The following is a 22,491-nucleotide window of genomic DNA, read 5'->3' on the forward strand; positions in this document are numbered from 1 at the left end:
TTCTGAACATGTCAAAGTCGTAGTAACTGTTCATAGTAAATATACATATCAAAATAATAATAAACATATAAAGAAGACACTTATTAATAATAAAAATCTGAATGTAAACTTTACTACTACTTTTATGAAACTGGTATTATTTACAATTTTATTTATTTATATTTAAATATATTATGTGTATGGTTCACATTCCTTATTATTATTTTTAATATAAACTAATGAACGTACTTAGGGAAGGCCCAAGTTTTTTTTCAAGAGCCTTTACAGCTTTTTTATCATCAATATAGTTAGACATTTTTAACAAAACCTTTTAGGAAAAAAAAAATACTAAAGAAACGTAAAATATACAAATATAATAACATAAAAAATATAGAAAAATATATAAAAGTCACAAAACTGATTTCTATATAACAGTAAGGTAAAAGGTTATAGATAAATGAAAATTGCTTATATGTAAAAAAAGTAAAGATAATTAAAATATTAAATGGTATATGAAAGAAAAATTCATATGAAACAAAATTAAAAAATGAATACAATATATACAATATATATAAAAGATACTTTCACGGTGGAAAGCACGACGGCGCAATTTGAGTGGCTCAAACGATGTATAATTCGCTCGCAGATCGATTGCGCCTCCTCAGAACTCGTCGGCTCGTACGAACAAACGGTGTCGAGTATAAATATTTGTCCCCATCTTTTATTATTATTAGTATTCATATTATTAATCAACTACCACTTTACAGACTTTAAAAAAATAATAGAGTAATTATTTATAATTATGAGACGAATTAAAACTTCTTAAGTGAATTTGTTTTTGAAGTTTTTTAATTTTTTAATAATTTATAATTTTTAAGAATTGTTTATTGGTATTTCAATCGTAAATAGAACAATTTCTAGAAATTTTGTTAATAATATTAAAATCAACTAATAGTTTACAATAATAATTTAAATTAAAGTTTGTTAAATGACTAAAGAATAAATAAAAAATTATTAGTTTTTTAGAAAATATTATTATATTATGTATAAACCAATTTTTACTTAATAAGTTCGATAAAATTTTTTATTAAATAATTTTTTAAATAAAAAACTATTAAAAATAATATATCAAGTAAAGGTTATAAAATATATTTTTTGTAATATGTCTCTTGAAAAATTATAAAAAAAGTAATATTATATAATAATATTATTATAAACATTTCAACTTTCACTAAACATGTTATAATATAAAATTTAAGAAAAATTGTTTCTATTACATTATATATTAAATATAATTTAAATTAAAGTAAATATAATCAATTTCTTCATTTTAGTATTTTTTTTTAATTTTTTTGTTAAAATTTTAAAATAATAATAATATATAAAAATAAAAAGAGTACAACTTGAAAAAAAGGTAAAAATATTATTTTTAACAAGCAAAATGCTTTAAAGTTAAGTTATTAAAAATAATCTTCAGCTATTTTTTTTTTATCTCTAAGAATTATGAATAATAATATAAAAAAAAAGAAAAATGTTACAATAAAAAAGTAATAGACTAAAGCGCTCCAAACTGCCTCTTCACTCATGATATAACAAGTTCATTGGCCCTATGAACTCTTTCGACAGTCGTTACAGGCTTAAGAACAGCGAATAAAAGAAACACAACGTAAAGCCAAAAAATATTATAATTTTTATTTCTTTGTATTTTTCTGAAGTTTTAAAAAAGATAATTTAATAAAATTAATATTGAAGAAAAAGAGTTAAGGCATTCTTAAATTATTAAAGCTTTAGAATAACAATTAATATATCTTTATTATATCTTTGTAGAAAAAATTACAGAAGCAGTGAAGCGTAAACAACTAAAAAAAAAAGGTGACATTATGTATATATTAATATTCAAAGGAAAAAAAAAACGGGAATAATGAAGTGCAGGCTAAAAAAAGGCTACAATAAAAGAACAAATATATCAACTATACTTGCGAAAGAGATGCTTTTTTAATGAATATAAATATTTTTCCAATTAAAGTTAACCAGTTGCCATACATTTTTAATTCGTAAAAAACCGGTACACAAAGCCCACGTGCAGATAGGGAGAACCAACAATAAAAAAACTATTCCACCTTAGTGAAACTGACTTTATTTCTTGAGTCAAAATTTTTGTTAGCTGCGTTAAAGGTTCACTTTTTAAACTTTTTAAATATAATTCTAGTGAACTCTGATAATAACTACTTTAAAGAAAACAAAAAGCAAAAAAAGAGGACATTAATATTCACATGAGCGATAAATCGCAAAAATTTTATAAAGAAAATATTTCTAAGAACATAAATAAATTTTTATTTTTGAATTGACCAATTAAATTTATAATTAATCCTTAACAAAGAAATATCCAAATTATTAAAAAAAAGTTTATACTAAATAATAAAATTTCTGTTTTAGTTTAATATATTATTAAAATTACAGAAAATGTTTCTTTATTTGCTAAGTTTTTAAATAAAAGTAATAATTAAAAAGGACGTTGTGTTTTTATTTACTAGTTACTATTCAAATTTATATTAAATTATTATCAGATAGAAAATTTTTCTTAATAATTATATATAATTAATATAAAAATATAATGTACTTTTCTCAAAAAAAAATAATAACAATAATAATATTGATACTCGGTGCACTCATTCATAACGATCAGCAACTTTCGTACAATTCCGCTGTCAAAAACAAGAAGATTTTGTTTGGTGTGTTCCTTAAGATTCACCAGAGCAGTCAATGAATTTACAACAACCTTTTATGAATATTTTCTATTATTACTTTTACGAGTGCAAAAACATTATTAATATTAAATTATTGAATTAAAAAATTTCATTCTTAGAAAGCTATACGTCCATATTTTTTTAAGCATATTTAATTATTTTATGTAATTAAGATAACTTTTTTTAAGAAAATTCTTTTTTGTATTCTTATTTATTATAAATATTACAAATAAATTATATAAAACTTTTTTTACATAACGAATAAAAATATTAATTCGTTTTTTACAAAATATATTTATTATCTTTATTGAAATAAATAAGTATAAAAATAATTTTTTCTATTATAAAAACTAAATTTATAATGTAACAATAATTATTATTTATTCTGTTTAAAGATATATTATTTTTTATTATGTTTTTTATAAAATCACAAGCTAATTTTTGCTATAATTTTTTTGAACTGTAATAAAAATAATATTTGGTTTGTTATATATTTTTTATAATACTATCGGCTACAATCACTGACGCATTACAGCAAACTTTATTAATTATTGTACAGCTTTATGTTTTTCTATTTTGTAATATTTCTATTACGTTTACCTTAAAAACCTTTAGTAAAAATAAGAATAGTGTCTACGAAACTCCTAATATGTAACTTCAAAGCGCTTATAAATATTTGTTTATTTACATTTTCTACTAATAAATATAAATTAATTATTATTACCTTTGCTATTATAATTTTTTAATGTTTTATAACAATCTTATAAAACATTACAGTATTGAATATCATAACATTAATAAAATAAAAAAATATACAATAAAATTTTTAAATTTATAATTTCTTTTAATATATACAATATTACTAAAAATAATAATTATATTAGTAGTAAATCTAAACTTTTACCATCGGATTTGAATCTGAAAGTAAACTTTTTAAAGCAGTAACAAATTCCAAACGTTCTAGCAAGCCTGGCTGAACACTACAAAGTTTGTTCACAAGCAAAGCAGCCGTTTTTCTAACGTACGGATCTTTTTTACAATTAAAAAATTAAATTTGTATAAATCTCAATAACTTATTTTATAAAATGTTAATAATAAAATTTATAAAAAGCTTTCATTCATGCATTATTATTATAGTACACTCAAAGTCTTTTTGAGTTGTCTACAAAAAAAAGTTTAGTGAATCAAAATAACTTAATTTATTGTATACATCTCAATAACTTTTTTTCTATATAAAATTTTAAATATTTTTTTTTAATCTTAAATTTAGTAATTCAAAATTATATATTGACCTCCATAACACATTTTCTTTTAATGAACTCGAAAATGCTTTTATACTAATATATATAATTTTATAGCGAAGAAGTCTTTTATAGTAGTTACTACCAATAAAATTAAATAAAATCAAACTTCTAAATTTAAATTATTAAAGTGTTCTAATAAAACTCAATATTTCTATAAAGAAAAACTTTTTTTTAGTAATAAGATAAAGTATAAATCTACTAAGTTACCTATTAGCAGATAAATTTTTTGTATAAAAAACAGAAATTTTAAAAATTAAAATTCAATAATTATTCTATAGATTTCAAAATTGCTATGTGTGAAATTTATAATTTTATAAACACAGTTAATCCCAAAGACGAATAACGGATATAAAAGAAAATACATATCAAATATTTTAAAAAATAATATTTAAAGTAAATTTTGAAATAATTTACGGATAGAAGAAAGTATGAATCTTTATATTTATTTAAAATTAAAAGCAATATAAATATTACTTATAAGAATTTTTATTATAAACAATGCTTACATATAATATTTTTTTTTAGACAACAAATATTTATTATATATTTTAACATTTAAACATTTTTAATAATTTACAAAGAAAAAATAATATATTATTTATAATATTTTTTATCAGTTTCTAATAAAAATAATAATAAGTATTACTAATAAAGATATGTAAAAATATATAAATAAGATTTATTAGACTAGTAAATATTAATTTAATTTATTGATTACTAAATAAATTAAGTAAATTAAACTTTTTTATATATATAAACTATTTTTATAATTTATTAATAATAGTAAAGTATAAAAGAGATTTCAAAATTTATTAATAAATAAGATGCAATTAATATAATCTTTTCAGGTTGTTAAAATTAAATCTACAAATCTATAAAATTTAGTCGATAAGGTTAATTCATTTACTATTTTGATGTACTTAAAAATGCTGTAGAAATTATACAAGAAATTGGTACTATAAAAGTTCTCATTAGAAAATTTCAAGCAACCTTTTTAACTAACAAATCTTTTTTTAATTTAAAAATTATAATCTCCAAAAATAATATGTTAGTTTATATTTATGATTTATATTAAGTAAATCGAGCCAGAAAAAATCATTACTTACATATGAATTTTTGTTTAAAACTTTTCATAAAAAGACCAAAAATGTCTATAAAATAAAATTTTTAATTTAAAAATAGTTAGTGCACTTAAACCCCAACTGCACACTGAAATAATTTTTTTAAAAAAAAAATTTATAAATTATGAAAAGTAAAGTCACGAATTAAGAAGGCCCCGAAAATTTTATGTTCCATTCCTTAATTGTTATTCATAAAGTGCATGAAAGTTACTATAATTCAGATTTATTTGGTTATAATATTTTTATAAACTTAACGTAAATAACTTTTTTTACTAAATTTAGAAAGTTGTAAAAAATTAATTTAAAAAAGTCAATAAGAATTCACCTTTTTAGTGTCCAAAGATTTTAAATACTCTTATCTTTAGATAAAATATATAAATAATAGTTTTTAAAAATATTTATCACAATTATAAAATAATCTAGTTTTTTACTTTAGAATAAAGTTAAAATTGTAAACGAAAAGATGAAGTAATTTGTTAGAGTATTTCTTTTATGATCATATTTAAAGTAAAACTTTTGTAATAATGATTCTTTATAGTTTAAAGTAACCCTACCTAATAGCAAATATACATATTAAAGCAAATTTATAAATTAAATAAAATCCACAATTATTTTTTATTTTAAAATTAACTTACTCTCTCCAAGCAACTTTATAATATTATCCGGCTTAAAATTGTACATTTTATTAAAAATATTTTACTTAAAAATAAAATAATAGGAGACTAATTTTAAAAAAATAAAATTAATTTAATTAATTTTTTTTTTGAGACCTTCATCTCGAAGAGAGGAAAGTAAACGCTCGTGCATAGCCATAGGAATCTCTTGAGAGCATACGCAAAAAGCAGCTTTAATTGCGAGAGCTTTAAAAAGGTTAAAGTTTATTATAATTTTTATACTTGAAATTTTTTAACTAAAATTATTTTAAGTATAGAAAAGTAGAAAAATTAAATTGGTATAATATTTACTTATTATATAATAAAATTAAAACCACATAATTCATAATTTCATAAAAAGTTTTTATTTTCTAAAAAAACAATTTATAAGATAAAAAGGACTTGTTTAACATTGACAATTTTAAATTAATTAAAAAATTGAAAAAGAGGAAAATTATATTTCTGAAATACAATTCATGAGATAATGAAATAAAAGATAGACTTTTAGATGAGAATAAATAAAGTTTGGTCTAAACCGCCTAAAATATAGAATATAAGATTGAGTAGCAATATATAATAAAAAATAACTAAATAAAATATAAAAGAAAATAATTATTAATAAAAATAAATTAACCACCTCGAATATATGGATTAGAATCTTTAGAATCTCTTAAAAACAATTCCATCGCATTTAAAATAGAAGAAGAATTTTGCTTAAAGTAAAGTATTAAAAACAAGTAAACTGATTTTTTATATTCCATCGATAAATCTTGGCTCATACTTTCTATTATAGCTGTTAGAATATTATAGAAAGTTAAAATATATATTGTTTTTAAAAAAAGTAGAAATGCCTGTTAAGAGGGAACCGACCTCTTGCCCAGTTGATGCATCTGCGATTAACTTAATTATAATTAAATTAATAAAAGTATTGGAAGAAAGTTAATCTTGTAAATTTATAACCTTTTTAATAGTTTCTTTGCGCCTTTCCTTTTTTTCACTTAAAATATTTCTTTTTAGCTCATCAAGCTCTTCTAAATAAAACCGCAAATATAAAACAATATTTGTAGTAAGAAAAGGCTTTAAAAAAATCTATTGCAACTAGTTACGCAAGAGGAAATAAAGCAACTTTTATATAAATATTTGCTAAATACTAGTTAAAGAGAACAAGTTACCCTTTCTATAAGAAGTTGACTTTAATTCTCTCATAACAATAAAGAAAAAAATGAAAGCGAAAAAAGGAAACCTTTAAAAAAAAGCAAAATATGAATTGCGTTGATAAAAAAATTCTGTAACCAATAACCAGCAAAGCCTGTAAAAATTAGCTCTTCTATTTGTATTGTGCTACAGCATTTTTTTATAGGAATATATTAAATTATAATAAAATTTAATAAAAACTTTCACTGTAAAGACAAAAAATGTTTCTTATCTTAGATTAGTTGTTTTTAATTAGGACACCAAAGGATTTTGGCTTAGTTACAAAGTTACGGATTAACCTTGAAGTTACTGTAGTGTACTGTTTGTTAAAGTTAATAAAATTAAAAATTTTATTATTCTTGCAGTTTTTTCTTCAGATGACAAAAATTAAATAAACGTTACTAGGATAGCTTCTGTTAGCTGACTGCGCAAGAACGTTTTAAGTTATTATATCTTAAAATATTTCCACATATATTTAAACTGAACAGTACGTGTACAGGAAAAAATTGGCCCAACTTTTGTGTAAATTAGTATATTATTTAAAGAAGTGTAATATAATTCCCATATGATCCAACTCTTGGAATGCCAAATCTACTGTTAAACATTTAACTAGTATTAAACTTTCTTTTAACGTTTTTATTAAACACAGGAAACTATATATTATACGATCAGGACCTTGTGGATCCGCCTTCCAGAAATATGTCCATATTTTGAAAAACTTTATGGCAATAAACAATATGGGGGTGTGCTATAAAGAAAGTTTACTGTGCACAACAACCCTATGATACTTTGCTTTCTCACTTAATACAATAACTGCAAAGACCAATTTTGGAATAAAAATTACATACAATCTTTAATTTAATAAATTAAATTCTTTATGCTTGCCTAATTTCCAAAGAGCATTAACAATCGATAAATATTTTTTTCTCTGCCATATTATAATTGTTAGTTGTGATATTACATAAAAAATTTAAAAGTATTAATAGACAGCATTCCAATAATTCAAAGTAATCTAACGAATACTAAGTTTAAAGAAAGAAGACTATCAACTAACCAATTCCTTTACCTTGTTAAAGAAGTCAGGCAGTCATAGCAGACAGGATGAGCTCCCCGACTAGAGGCGTCTTGCCTAAAAACCAAAGAATCTAAAATAATTTGTAACACAGCGCTGCACATCTGTGGAGTGTAGCTAAGATAAAATAAATACTGAATAGTGTAACTTTAAAAAAGCTGCCTATGCACACTGTGAACTTCGAAGTAAAACAACTAGTAAGATTAACACCCACATCGACAGGCATAGCGCTCAGTAATATAAAAAAATAGATTTGAAAAATCTTTATAAAATATAAAGGTTGCAAGCTCTGTAAAGTTAGAAAATCAAATGTTTTTAACTTGTAGCATAAAAGTAACTAAAAGTTTACACGCGCCAAAAGTCGGGATATGCAAGGAGTTAACTTTATAGGGACGCACGGTATTGAATTTAAAACTTTTTTATATAATTGATAATTAAGCTCCAGAAACAATAGATCCCTAGTTTAAAGCAAATGTACTTTAAACCTCAGTTTTTATGCAAAATCAGAAAAACCAAATTCTTTTCTAAACCAAGGTACCATTAAACTCAAAAATTATTCACGTACTTATAAAGAAAAAGGAAATCTAATCTATTCTTAAAAACAGTAGCCTTCAAAATATTATATAATTCCTTCGTGAAAAATAACAGGTAATCCCAATTTAACTTTTACCTACAAAAATTTATTATCGGTTAAAATATGTACATATAAGTTACGTAACGAATTATTTATAAACTTTTTTATATATAACGGTTTTACCAATAATATATATACCCCTTACAGTTTAAGTAATAATATATGTTATGAAAGAATTTTTTTGAAACTTTTTATTCTAAGCCAGCGTAAGGCAACGCGTATATACGCTGAGGTTGGTTGTCAACAGTAGAGACAAAATGGCCATCTTCGGGTTGTTTGGGCTGCCGTTTCAGGCACAATCGTTTTTTACTTGTCTTGGCTGCTGCTCTTCGTGCATCATTTTCAGCTCTTCGTTTTAAAAAATCCTCTCTGCACTTAGAATGCTTTACGTGCTCGATACGTACAAGTATATGTTTGCGGATTATTCGGTGGCGCACACGTTTGTTTATAATAACACCGACAGCTCTACGAGTAACATTGTAAACTACACCAGTTTTACCATGATAATATTTATGGGGCATCCCTAAGCGTATATGAAAATATAAAAATTATAAAATTCACTTTCGATGTTAGCAACAACCTTTGTGTATAGAAGCGTTTGCTTTAATGTCAACATAGTCCCCGACTTTATATGTTTTTAAATAGGTAGAAATCCCAGGTGCACCATGTCTCCTAAAATCTCGAGAAAAGAGGTCCCGAGTACCAGCACGATAACCCTTCGTTTTTCCCATAATAACTCAAACCTATTTTATTTAATATAAAAAGTAAAGTAACAAAGTATCGCTCTAAAGTTATAAAATATAAACTTAACATTTTCCAAAATCAATATACAGCAATAAACTAAAAAAATCCTTATTTTACCTTGGACCTAAAATTACAATACTACTATATATAAAAATAATAATAAGTAACAAGTAACCCAAGAAGTTTTAAAGGGCGAAGAACGAAGCGCACAAATAAAAAAGGAGCGGTGCGAGCGTGTTGAGTTAACGAGCTAAATTCGCTTCCATCTTTCCTCCACGTGACCATTACCGATATGATTATAAATGCGTAACCAGAACCCTAACAACTATATTTATGGCCCAGCTTTTTATATTTTTGTTAATTAACCGATTTTCATGTATTATATACTTTTTTGTACTATCTTAGGTTAGTGAAATATTATAGGAAATTATGAATTTAATTATAATTTTTTTTGAACCCTACTTGAATTATTTATAATTCAGCTTTTATATAGTTTCCTTGATTTATAAACTTTTGCAATTGTTATTTAACTTTTTATGGGGGATTGAAAAAATTATATTTTTGCCTGAACAACTTTTAACGGCACCTGTTGGTTTTAAATTTAAAGGCATGGGTCGTCCATTCCGGTGAGTGAAGGAGCGGTTGCGTCGGAACTCTGGCAAAGTAGCGGCGCAGTATTACCGCTTCAGCTTCTTTGCGCACGGGCGACAAGGGGTTGATTAGGCCTCATTATGCTTGGCATATACCTTAGTCGTAGTGTCTTCGGGAGCAGAACAACAGCTGTCGTTCTCCTTCGCAACGGAAAGGTTCCAAGGGCCACTATCGAGTGGACGAAGCAGCATAGCCGTTCTATCTCCACCGTTGGTGTATGCTTTAACTTTACGTTAGTGATACCCTCCGGGGCAGATGTTAGGGTATTTAAACCTTTACTGGTCGGTCTTTAAACCTTTAAGCCCTTAAAATTAATTGTAAACAAACGTATATATATAGAGGGAGACGTACAGATGTGACTAAAATAAAAAAAGCACTAAAAAAAATCAACACGACAGCCGGTTTATTTTTCGTGAACTTAATTATGTACTAAAACTAAGCAATGAAATAATCTAAATAATAATCATAAAAATTGCCTAAAATGGTAATACGCGTTAATACTTATGAACTGGGTTTTTCCTCAACAGCAGGTGCCTTACGTCTTAATAAGAGCTCTTGTGATCTCCATTATTTTGACTGTAGTGATTGGCGGTTCACTTAGCACTTTATCTGTAACTATATAAGCAGGTGGAGCACAGTGTGTAGCGAGGTGATCAGCAAATAGTGTTACTTTGTCCGCAGCATTTTTGCCATATAATACCGCCCCGAAGAGTAGACGGTGATGAACGCGCTCGGTTCTTTTATTTCTTATAAACTGTAAGAAAGAGTCGCGACCATGGTCGCCTGCCTTCAGTTATTTCTTAACTTTGTCTCCCAAAACAGTGATGATGGCCGGTGTAGTCTATTAAGTGCTAATTTACCTCCGGGAAGCTCGACGCACGTAATTAAGGGCCCTCAGCTTATCAGGTGGGCGGTTAGGGCGGTACTGAACTCCGCGTGTCCTCATGCAGTCTGATTGGCCATGTCACACAGTTACCTTAAGTAGAGTGGAACGTCCTCAGTAAAGCTGAAGGTCTTGAAGAGGTTCTTTGAAGAGCCTCGGCGACGTCTAGCACATCTGATGTCCCCATCTTCGCCAAGTGCATTGGATAGCGCCTGTGACCCTGAGACGCATAGTCCGCGCTTGTTGGTATAAGTTTCCGGGCTCGGTTATATAGGTCGATTTGGCAGTTCAGGTGGAATGCTTGCAGTTATAGTCCCCTCATAAACGGTTGTCGGGGCAATATAATAAAAAGGCCTCATGATCTGAGGTTTTGAGTGAGAAATATATAGAAAATGTTAAAAGTTGAGCAAATTTGGGCTAGGGGTGCAATGGCCACATTCAAAAATTAGCCAGCTAGAAATGTGGACTACAATTCATTTTGTAACAAAACACGTGAAATTGTTTATTGGACTAATGTACTCAAAATTAAGGTCAATTATAGTAATTGTTTCAATGACTGCTCCGCACTAAAGCAGTTGTTGAAGATTGAATGCTTTTCGTTATTTAATTGTTTATTTGTAGTAAACTTATAATTTTATAAAAGAACAAATTTTTATCATTAATTAACAAATTTATTAAGAATTAAATTTAATTTTAAATATGCACTCGCCAAGTGTTAAAAGCGTAAAGAAGATGACAGTCCCTCAGTTAAAGGAGCACCTTAAAAGTTTTGGCTTAGAAACGAAAGGGTTGAAAGCTGATTTAAGCGCTCGTTTACTAGATTATATTGAAGATTCTAATTCGAAAGAAGATGAAAAGAGCTTGGAGGCTTCGAATTTTTCAAAGACTACTCAGAATACTTTACAAGAGACACCTGTTGATAAAAAAGAAAAAAAGAACTACAATCTTCGTTCCGATCAATCTTTTTCTCAAGAAGGGACTTTAATAAACACTGGAGTAGAAAAGCCACTACCTTTAGCCAATGAAAGTTGTAACGAGAGTAATGAAAATAAAGTTACAAAAGAGAATGCTTTTCCGAATCCTCAAGATGAGAAAGTAGAACATGAAGAACAGTATCTTCACTTAGCCAAAGAACGTGTTTTTATTAAAACTCTGGAACAACTTAAAAATATTTACAAAGTTGGCACACTCGTTAATGGCTCTAATATTAACGATAAGATTAAGAAAAAACTTTTAAAGAAAAAGATTCAGAAGATTAAAAGGAAAGAAAAGAAAAAAGAAGAAAAGCTTCGGAAAGAACTGGAGAACAACAAAGCTAAAGAACAACAAGCTATTAGGCGGGAAGCCCACGAAGTTGAAATCGTTTTAGTGGATAAAGCACCGGAAATTAAAGGTTTTTGTTTTTTTTATATATATATAATTTAGTATTTGAATCATGTTTTTATATATTATTAAAAGGAACTAAATTAATTTAATTATAAATATTAAAACTTTAGTCAATTAATTATTAAAATGCTTTTCTTTGTGTTTTACGGTCCTGTTGTTTACTTAATAAGTTAAATGCGTAGTTTTTATTTATTTCTAACTACATATTTCTTTAAGTAATAGATTAGTTATTGATTTATATATACATAATATTAAAACAACTTTTAATTTTTAGCAATCTTTTGGCTTACGTATGTTGTATGTTTATTGTCTTAATCTTTATGTATAACTTAATTTTTTGCTTTTTCTATGTCTTGTGTTTTTTTAGGTGTCAATTTTATTAAAGAGAACCGATTGTTTAAATTTATAAAGTTTTATATCTTTTATTTTATAATTTTATTTCTTTAGATCCTGCTTATCAAGAGTTTCAAGGCATTTTTGAAAAGTTTAAAGGTAATTTATATCCAAAGCAATTATTTTATTTGAAACTTATCTTATGAGACAATTTGAATAAGAAAGTATATTTGTAAAAGTTAAATTTTTGATTTATTGTACTTTTCTTTTATAGCTATTCTTTGAAGTTTAATATTACACGTTTTATTTATAATATTAATATGAAAAACTCTTGTAAGGCGCCAATGTAGTAAAGTTGGACGACAATACTATGAAGTTTATTGATGGCGCTTATCAATTACTTGAAAAAGAGATACAAGACGTATTTATTATTATAATTATTCATAGCGTTTTTCTGTTTATTTATAGAATTATTCATATATTGGGCATTAACAATTAATATATGAAGTAAACAAGTCTCTTAAGTAACCAATCTTTTATTCTTAAACTCTGAAACGGATGGTAAACATTAAATCCGATTGGCTGTTGACAGTCACCATCTCATGTTTCATTAGTAGTTGGCAGCAGGGTGTAAAGTTTTCCAATAAGCTGAGCGCGAATGGGTGTTGTTGACCAATAGTAACCAATAAACTGGGTTATAAATAGTTCAACTTTTCAGTTTATAGCAATTTCCGTAGCCACGTTTTTATTGGATAATATTCCTTTTCTGAAGATAAATGAATATTCTTTTTAGTTAGAAAGTTTTTGTTTCCTCTTTTTTTTTAAGCATTTCAATGAATTTTGTGTTTAGGAAGAGGAAAGAAAGAAAAAAGCAGAACGCGAGCGTCGAAAAGAGGAAGAAGAAGAAACTATTCAGCGGCTTGACGAAGAGGGAAAACCAAAACTATCCAAGAAAAAGTTGAGAAAAGAAACTCGTTTGAGGTATTTATTAGTATTTTTGTATCTATTGTTATTGGGTTTATTTTTTTAATCTATAAAAATTGTTTTTTATTAACTTTTAATCATTTTATTTTTATATTATATAATACTGGCATCGCTTAAATATTTAAGCATTTTATATATATTATAAGAGAAAAACTTTTTTATAGATATGTAATATTAATTATTGAGTTTCTACTAGTGTCGCCGAGCTAAAGAATAACGTTCCCCGCCCAGATTTGGTCGAGGTTATTATTATAATTATTATAGATATTATTATTATTGCTATTATCATTATTATTATTATTATTATTATTATTATTATTATCGTAATGCGAAGTGTCATCCATTTAGCTTTACGAGTTTTCACATTTTTTTTATGTTTGTCATTTTATTAGAAGTAATATTTATATCTAAACCAATCATGATGTAAATATATTTAGCGTTGGCGTTGTATTGGAGAAAAGTAAGTTTTTAATAATAATGGTGAAATTTTTTTTGTGGGAGTATTTTTATATTGTTTTATTGAACTTTAAATAAGGCTTTTTTTATTATTTTTTTTTCAAAATATTTTGTTTGCTACAAAAGAAGCTTGAATTTTTTTATTAATATTTTTAATGAAAAGATATTTGTTATTAAACTTGGATTTTTTTAAGTTTACTTATAATAATTAACAATTTATATACTTTTCCATTAAGTTAGTAATTTATATTTATTATTATTTTTTTTATTTTTTTCATTAAAACTCTTTTTCTTTATAAAATATAATTACTTTTTTTGGAAGGGTTGGGATGTTAATGCAAGAGACCCAATTATGCTGGTTCACTTAAAATCCTGCCGAAATACAGTTCCTGTGCCCCAACATTGGTGCCAAAAGCGCAAGTACCTTCAAGGTAACCAACTACCTCTTTCTTATTGACTCTTTTTTATATGACTTTAATGGACCCCCTACATTGGTTTATTTTAACAATTTTATTTAGTTGTAGTCGAGCATTTTGTGTTTACTTGTAATTTTTTTGTGCCGAAAATAATTCAAAGCTTTACTAATTTTATAATCTAAATAATTTATAAAGAAGTTAATTATATTTATTTTATTAATGTTATATAGTTCTTAAAGGATCTTTCTCTTTTTTATTATTTATATATATAATTTATGGATTATTTAATTTATTTATTAACTTTTTTATTATATATTAACTTATTACTTTTTTCAAAGTTTTTATATTTTTTTAATTATTTATATGTTTTTATAAAAATATTTGTTTATTAACTACCTATTAAAAGCTATTATTATATTTACTTTTTTGTTGATATTTGTTATTATCTTAAAATAAAATAATAATAGTTACCTTAGAATTATTATTTATTAATTGCACAGTTTACATAACTATTAAACTTTTTATTATAGTTACTATTACTCTAATTATAATGAAATAAAACTTGCTCACTGCAGGCAAAAGAGGCTTGGAAAAGTCTACTTACGAGTTGCCTCAATACGTAGCAGACACCGGGGTGGCGGAAATGAGAGCCGCTCTTCTCGAAAAAGAGCAAGCTCAAGGTTTTATTTATTATTATTATATCTTATGATTTTTTATACTAACTAAAGTACGAATTTACTAGTTAAGGAGGTATTGCATATTAACATGGAAAACTTAATAGTACTATATTTAATATTATTATTATACATTTTTAGTTACTAGTAAGTATGAAAAGTGTATTATTTTTTTATAAAAGATAATTGTTATTAATAACATTAAATTACAAAGAGAAAAATAGTAATAAGTGATTATTTATTTTTAAGGGAACAATAAGAAAAAACTTATATAGAAGAAAAGTGTTTTTCTTCTATATAAGCTTGCATTACTGTTTTACTAAATATTATTTTGCTAATAATTATGCTTATTTTATTACATACTTTGCAAATTCTCTTGGTTTAATATTCCTTATTGTATTTAATTATTTTTAGTATTATCTTTATTTTATAATATATTTTTTATTGTATATACCTAAGGAGGTATTTATAGTTTTTTTCTATTTTATTTTTAATTTTGTATAGCTTAATTAAAATTTTTTTTAATAACATTTAAATAACAATGAAAATGAAGGTATTAAAGCGAAAGGAAGAGAGCGTGTCCGACCCAAAATGGGGAAAATCGAAATTGATTATCAAAAGTTGCACGACGCGTTTTTCCGGTTTTTTTATAAATGTTTATATAAATAGTATTATGATAATATTTTTATTATTATAGTATTTTAAATTTATATATTTTTTAGTACTGTTTTTATACTTGTTGTATATATTTAGTTGTTATTTGACGATTTGACCTTGATTTCTTATGTATATATATTTTTATAAAAGCTATCAAACGAAACCCAAAATGACTATTCACGGCGATCTTTACTATGAATCGAAGGAATATGAAACTCGTTTAACAGAAAGAAAGCCGGGCGACTTGAGCGACGAGCTGAAAGCTGCTTTGGGAATCCCCTTGGTTTCTATTATGAATATTATTATCATATTGATTTTAATATCTAACAAAAAAATTTTAAACTAAAAAAGTGTCTAAAAAAAGTAAAGTTCAAAATCTAATACGTTTTATACATTATTACCATTATGATCATATTATTGTTTATAATGTATAATACTTTTAATGTATACTGTTATTATAATCGTATTTATGTTGATTATTTATACTACTTTTTATATAGTTTTAAGAGAAAGTGACCATTATAATATTAAGGTTTTAAATAAAATATCTTCTATATACTATATTCATTATTAATAATACTTTCTATAAAAATTAGTTTTTATCATATTTATGGTTTTTTATAATTAATTATTTTTAAAAATTACTCAAAAAAATGAAATATATAGAATTGTAATCAAAAATTAAATACTATTACATATTATTATATTTATTATCTTCATTTTTATGTTTATTATTTATGATATTTTTTTTCATTATATTACCATCATTTTTATAGACTCCAGACGGGAACTTGCTGCCCCCGCCATGGCTAATCCAAATGCAGCGGTTTGGGCCGCCGCCGTCTTATCCAAACCTTCGGATTCGTGGACTGAACGCGCCAATCCCTTCCGGCGCGCAATTCGGGTATCATCCGGGTGGATGGGGCAAACCTCCCGTCGATCAGCATGGCGTCCCTCTTTACGGCGATGTTTTTGGCACTGACGTACTTTTATTTATATTTTATTTATTATTTAATATAACTATTTTTTTTTGTGCTGTATTAATCTATATATTTTATAGTTTAATTTTTTTTAATTAAAAATAATAACTATAAATAATATTAATTTTTAAACGGCATTATATATATAAGTTTGTTAGTGTACATTATAACTATAATATTTAATTTTTTTTTAATTAATAATTTAAATATTCCTCGGAAATATATCATTTTAGTTACTTATTATAATTTTATGTACTAGAGATAATACATATTTTTTAATATGTCTATGAAATATTATTTTTTACATTATTAGTTATTTTCGAGCATCAAATATTATTATATTATTTTGAACGTTCGATAGAAAAATTTATTTTTATAAAGTTACTATAAAGGTTTAATAAAATTTTGAAGTTAGTACACTTGTTCTTTTATATTATTATTAGATATTTACTTCTTTTTTTATAATATTTATTTTACGTTTACTATTTTCGTTTGCTTTTTACTTTAATGCATAAGAGAATTATTATTATCATCTATCGACTTTTATATATATTTTATTATCTTTTATAATGTTTTTTTTTCAAAAAGTAACATAAGTTTCTTATGGATGTAACTTTCAATTATTTTTTAATTTATTTTAATAATAACACAAGATTTTTACATTTTATGAAATTTTATTACTATTTTTATTATTTTCTTATTATATTTAATTTTTAATTTTTACTTTTATTATTTTTTAAATATTTACACATTTATTTATTATATTTATAAAGTTGGAGATCGCAATATACCTATATCGTACCTTATTTTACTACATCGCTTTCTTTTTATAAAATCCATCGAAATTTTATATGAACTTTACTTTATTATTTTTATTCTTATTATTATTAAATTATTATTATTGTAGAGTAAAAGAATTATCGACACTGAAACGAATATTGACAAGCACTTTTTTTGGGGTGGTCTTCAAGAACTTTCTGAAGAGTCGAGCGAAGAAGAGTCGAGCGAAGAGGAAAGTGAAGAAGGTGTTTATTATTTCTATATTTTATTTAGTATTTCTCATTATTATTGTATATATTTCGCTATCGTGTTGTGTTAACCAAATTTGTTATATTTAAAAATAAATATATTTACTATTTTTTTATTATTATTATACAGTAGAACTTGATGGAACTCGCACGGATAGCGGATTAGAAACTCCCAGCGGAATCGCTTCTATTCCTGCGGGTTTAGAAACTCCCGAACACTTAGAGGTCATTGCTATTATTCTTATTCTTATTGTTATCCTTATTATTCTTATTATTATAATAGCTACGCAAAAAGAAACAAATAGAAGAGGATATGGATATTAGGGAGCAGCAGCCGCTTTATACTGTTCTTCCTGAGAAGAAAAATGAAAGCAGGAAGGGCGTGATGGCTCCCAGTTATACTTACGAACTCTCTTCAAGTAAAACTTTATTATTATTGTTATTCTTATTTTAAAAATTAAATTTTATTATGAATAGAAAAGTCTTTATACCAAAATTTAAAAATTTATGTATGAAGTAGTATATCACAAACATTAATATTTTGAATTTAACGTATAGTAAACTTAATAATTTCAGTAAATATTATATGCTTAGTAATAATGTTCATTAAAAAAAAGTATTAATAACTTTTTATATATAAATACATATTTTTTATTAATATTATATAACTATTACAACTTTTATAGTATTTAAAAAAAAATATTATGCAAAATTTTATATAAAAAACTATAATCAAATAAACACTACCATTGTCATGTATAAGTAATACTCATTACTAATTATAATTACATTTGCTAACATTAAATAGGGTTAAGGGATCAATAATAATATTACAATATCTTTTATTATAAATAAATTATCATTATATTATAGTTATATTTTTTATTTTCAAGTTCTATTATTAAAAAAAATTAATTACCTTACTTTTCTAAATAAAAATATTTTAACAAGCAATATTGTTTTATTACCAAAAGAGCGCTTATCAAACAATTCCAAGATAACAATAATTTTAGGCTTTTAAAATAATAACACTTCATAGGATGAGAAGAAAGCAAAAGAATTTAATAAAAAATATATATTTTAAAAGTGAAATAGAAAATAAGAATATGAAGTTTTTATATAATATAATAAACATGATATATAATAAATGTAGATAATATAATTATATAAGCAATAATAATAATAACTTTTTTCTGTTATTCAGGCAAAAGCAAAACGAAAGGCGTGGAAGTGGCTTTGGATCCCTCCGAGCTTGAAGACGATTCGGCTATTCGAGCTCGTTACGAGCAAAAATTAAAAGTATTTTATTATTATTGTTTTTATTATACTACTACTGTTGTTATTATATTCTGTTCTATTTATTTTATAATATCGACGCATTTTACATTTGTGTATAATATAAAAGTATACTGATATTAGAAGTTTTTTATTTATATTAAGATATTTTGTTTTCTTAATTTACTTAAGTATTTATTATTATATTTTTATTAATTTATTATTTTTATTAACAGAATTTATTTATGATAAATACTTTATATTATTTTAACATAATAATTAGTTTTATATATTACGTTTTTTTATTATTATTTGTATTTTAACTTTCTCTTAAAACTGTAATAACATTTTATAAAAGTTTATAAAAGTTTATTAACTCAAAATTATACAGTAATAAAGTAAATATTATAGTTTATCTTTAATAAAATATTATTAATATATATTAATTTTTAATCTATATTATCTTCTATTAAATATTATTATTGTTATTAAAAGACATGCTTGTATTTTTTTTCTATTTTTGTAATATTTATATACGACTATTTTTCTTAGGAACAAGAAGCCGCAGAAAGACCAGAAGATCTCAGCGATATGGTGGCTGCTCACGTGGCTCAGCAGAATATTAAGCGAAAGAAAAAGCAGAGCGAAAAGGATAAAGCTTCCAAGAAATATAAAGACGTTTTCTAAATTATTATTAACTTAAATAAATTTCTTTTATCAAAAATATTTATGGGTATTCGTTTTATATTGAAATAATATTATAAAGTTTTTTTTAGTTATAATTCTTTTAATATTTTTATTAAAAAAGTTTCAAATTTTTAAAAATCTTGAGTTACAATGTGGTTATTATTTATGTGTTGTTATATATGTTGAAGTTATATTTATGAATGCTTTAACGTAATAATTTACTAAAGTAACATTCAAGTCTTCCTTTTTTTTGCTAAAATAATTTTATACTTTATTTTTTGATGAATTACTTGTATTATCAGATTAAAATAATTTTATTTCTAATAAATTTTTTTTTTTTAAAAAAAAATTAGTTACATAGTGAATTTTAAAAAAAATGTTTTGGTTTTTTACAGTCAACTCTTATTTAAATAGTATTTTAACTTTTTATAGATAATACAAATTGATTTTTTATTTTTTATATAATTATTTTTCTAATAAACTTGTTGAAAGCAAACGTAAAAACTTTGAGACTTCATACTGAACTATAAATTTTTAATTTTTTTTATCAATTAAAGTTAATTATATATTTCCTGACATTTTTGTTAGCAATTTTCATAATTATTGTTTTAACTTAATAAACTTTTAAAGATCAACATTAAAAGTTTAAAGAAATTTAAGGGCTTGAAGTTTACTAAATATTGTACAATTTCATATAAAATATCACAAAATACAAAAATAATTAAGCAAATTCATTATTTTTTTAATTTTTTTTATTTATTTTGTTTTTTTATATCGACGATTTCAATATCTTTGTTTAAATCACAAATTTTCTTCTACTTTTTTATTTATCATTTTTCTTTAATAGTTTTTAGCCATCAGAGGTTATTTAATACTGTAATCATTTCATCTAAATAATAATTGTTATCTATTATAAATTTAAATATTTTAATATTATTAGTAACGAAACTTTTTAAAGAAGTATAATATAATTAATAAACTTTTGCTAAAATATGAATAATAATTCTTGATTCATAATTTTTTTAAAAATGTTAATATTTTATTTGAAACGAAAATTTTTTAGAAAGTATAAATTGATTAATAAAATTTTAAATAAGAAGTATATTCTTGTACAATAACGCGTGATAAGCTTTAGTTCGAAAAGAAAATAATGTATTACCAAAACTATCGCATTTGGTTTTTTTTGTTAGTTAAAATAATTGGAAATAGGAGGAAGGTAAATTATTTAGTTTTTTGTATATTTCAGTGTCTCTTTTTCTAAAATTTAGTAGTTTAAGTATGCAAAACATAAGAATTTTACAATATGGAAAAAAAAAGCTATCAGGGCGTACAAAATTAGAAGGATTTTTCAAAAACTATTAAATAACTATTACTTACAGCTTAATTACTATTAAAATTTACATATTATGAAATAATACTAACTCTGTTCCATGTGTTACTTTGTGTTAAAAGTATTGAGTAACAATTTAATTTGGTCCTCTTCAACAATTGCAGTAATATTAAACAAGTACGTACATGTATCACTAATGAGTGCGAAGTTATTAATAGATTACGATGCCTTTTAAAACCATTTTTTTTATGAGGTTGCTGTGAGCTAAAGTTGAAAAATTAAGAAGGCAAAAGGAATAGTGAAAATATTTTTATAGTGGAACCTTTATTTCATATCTTTAGGAATCAACGAAATAAAATTAAGCAGTAAAGTTTTTATTTATTATAATAATGATATGCCAGATATTCACTGAGCGTTTCTTGTAGTTAATCCGTTTTAATTTACCCAAGAAGCTTTTGGTTCAAAGCATAGATAAAGTTTTTTATTTCAACGTCACTAAATGCTTACACAGCTTACAAAGGCGCGATAGAAGACAGAATAATTGTGCACCACCTTACAAGAATGTCTTTTTTTTTGTACTGTTCTTCTTATAACGCAGTTATGTAGTGGTGAACCGCGCAGTGATTTTTTTTTAACTGTCTTTAGTACGTTCGGTTCTATTCTATGGTTTTAGCTCTTTATCAGTATTCCTCATTTCTGAGGGGTGCAGAACAAGTTTTTTTTCTCAGTGTTACTTAACGGAGTAAATCATCGACCGAAGTCATGCCATGCCCAGAGCGGTGGAAATCTGTTAAGGAACCACCATCAGGACAAGGGCATAGCTGCTATGCTTATTCAGGGTTAACTAACGGCTATACTATATACACGTGTACTCTGCAGCTTTTATGTTGAGACGATATGTTTTTGTTTTCGTAACTACCATATTTTGATTATATTGAGCTTTCATTAAAAAGAAATTATTGCAACGACCACGTAAATGGACACATTATTAATGTCTAGTTAATAACTCTTATTTAGCATTTTTATTTATACTATAAACTACAAGTTGTGAATTATTAGCGATATATAAAGCTTTAGCAGCTAAAAAAACTATTATTTTCTCCTCCCGTCTCTATAAGTGATAACTGAATAATATTTGTTCTTGGCAATTGAAAATGCCCGGGGGGGGCGGGGGGGGGGGATGTTTAAGGTTTGATAAGCTTAAAGTGTTTTACTGAAGTTTAGCCTTTTTCATATGATAGCAGTAAAATAAATGTAAAAATACATTTATTCCTTAAAAAAAATTACAAAAAAATTTAGTACA

General features: G+C 24.5%; 2 protein-coding genes and 1 long non-coding RNA gene across 3 annotated transcripts; 1 reads left to right on the top strand and 2 right to left on the bottom strand.

Moving 5' to 3' along the window:
* Positions 1-205: 205 nt before the first annotated feature.
* LOC135128534 (AP-1 complex subunit beta-like) lies at positions 206-5,988 on the bottom strand. The gene is made up of 5 exons (XM_064055393.1): positions 5,922-5,988; positions 3,631-3,755; positions 2,640-2,758; positions 562-697; positions 206-307 (listed from the first exon to the last, which is right to left on the bottom strand). Exons 1-5 carry the CDS (start codon positions 5,962-5,964, stop codon positions 206-208), a joined length of 525 nt encoding a protein of 174 aa, XP_063911463.1. The 5' UTR covers positions 5,965-5,988.
* A 473-nt stretch (positions 5,989-6,461) lies between these two features.
* Positions 6,462-6,836, bottom strand: LOC135128524 (uncharacterized). Its single transcript, XR_010280430.1, has 3 exons — positions 6,765-6,836; positions 6,656-6,704; positions 6,462-6,597 (listed from the first exon to the last, which is right to left on the bottom strand). It is a non-coding gene; the product is annotated as an uncharacterized LOC135128524 (long non-coding RNA).
* Positions 6,837-11,639: 4,803 nt separating this feature from the next.
* LOC135128535 (splicing factor 3B subunit 2-like) lies at positions 11,640-19,858 on the top strand. Its single transcript, XM_064055394.1, has 15 exons — positions 11,640-12,375; positions 12,816-12,860; positions 13,040-13,122; positions 13,552-13,682; positions 13,882-13,927; positions 14,464-14,572; positions 15,133-15,237; positions 15,785-15,872; positions 16,039-16,171; positions 16,665-16,871; positions 17,776-17,893; positions 18,030-18,121; positions 18,180-18,315; positions 19,101-19,195; positions 19,724-19,858. The coding sequence occupies exons 1-15, from the start codon at positions 11,682-11,684 to the stop codon at positions 19,856-19,858; spliced, it is 2,217 nt and encodes a 738-aa protein (XP_063911464.1). The 5' UTR covers positions 11,640-11,681.
* Positions 19,859-22,491: the final 2,633 nt, after the last annotated feature.

Source organism: Zophobas morio, unplaced genomic scaffold (assembly GCF_036711695.1).
Source record: "Zophobas morio isolate AGI-343-1 ecotype UQ-CSIRO unplaced genomic scaffold, CSIRO_AGI_Zmor_V1 ptg000013l, whole genome shotgun sequence".
Lineage (NCBI taxonomy): Eukaryota > Metazoa > Arthropoda > Insecta > Coleoptera > Tenebrionidae > Zophobas > Zophobas morio.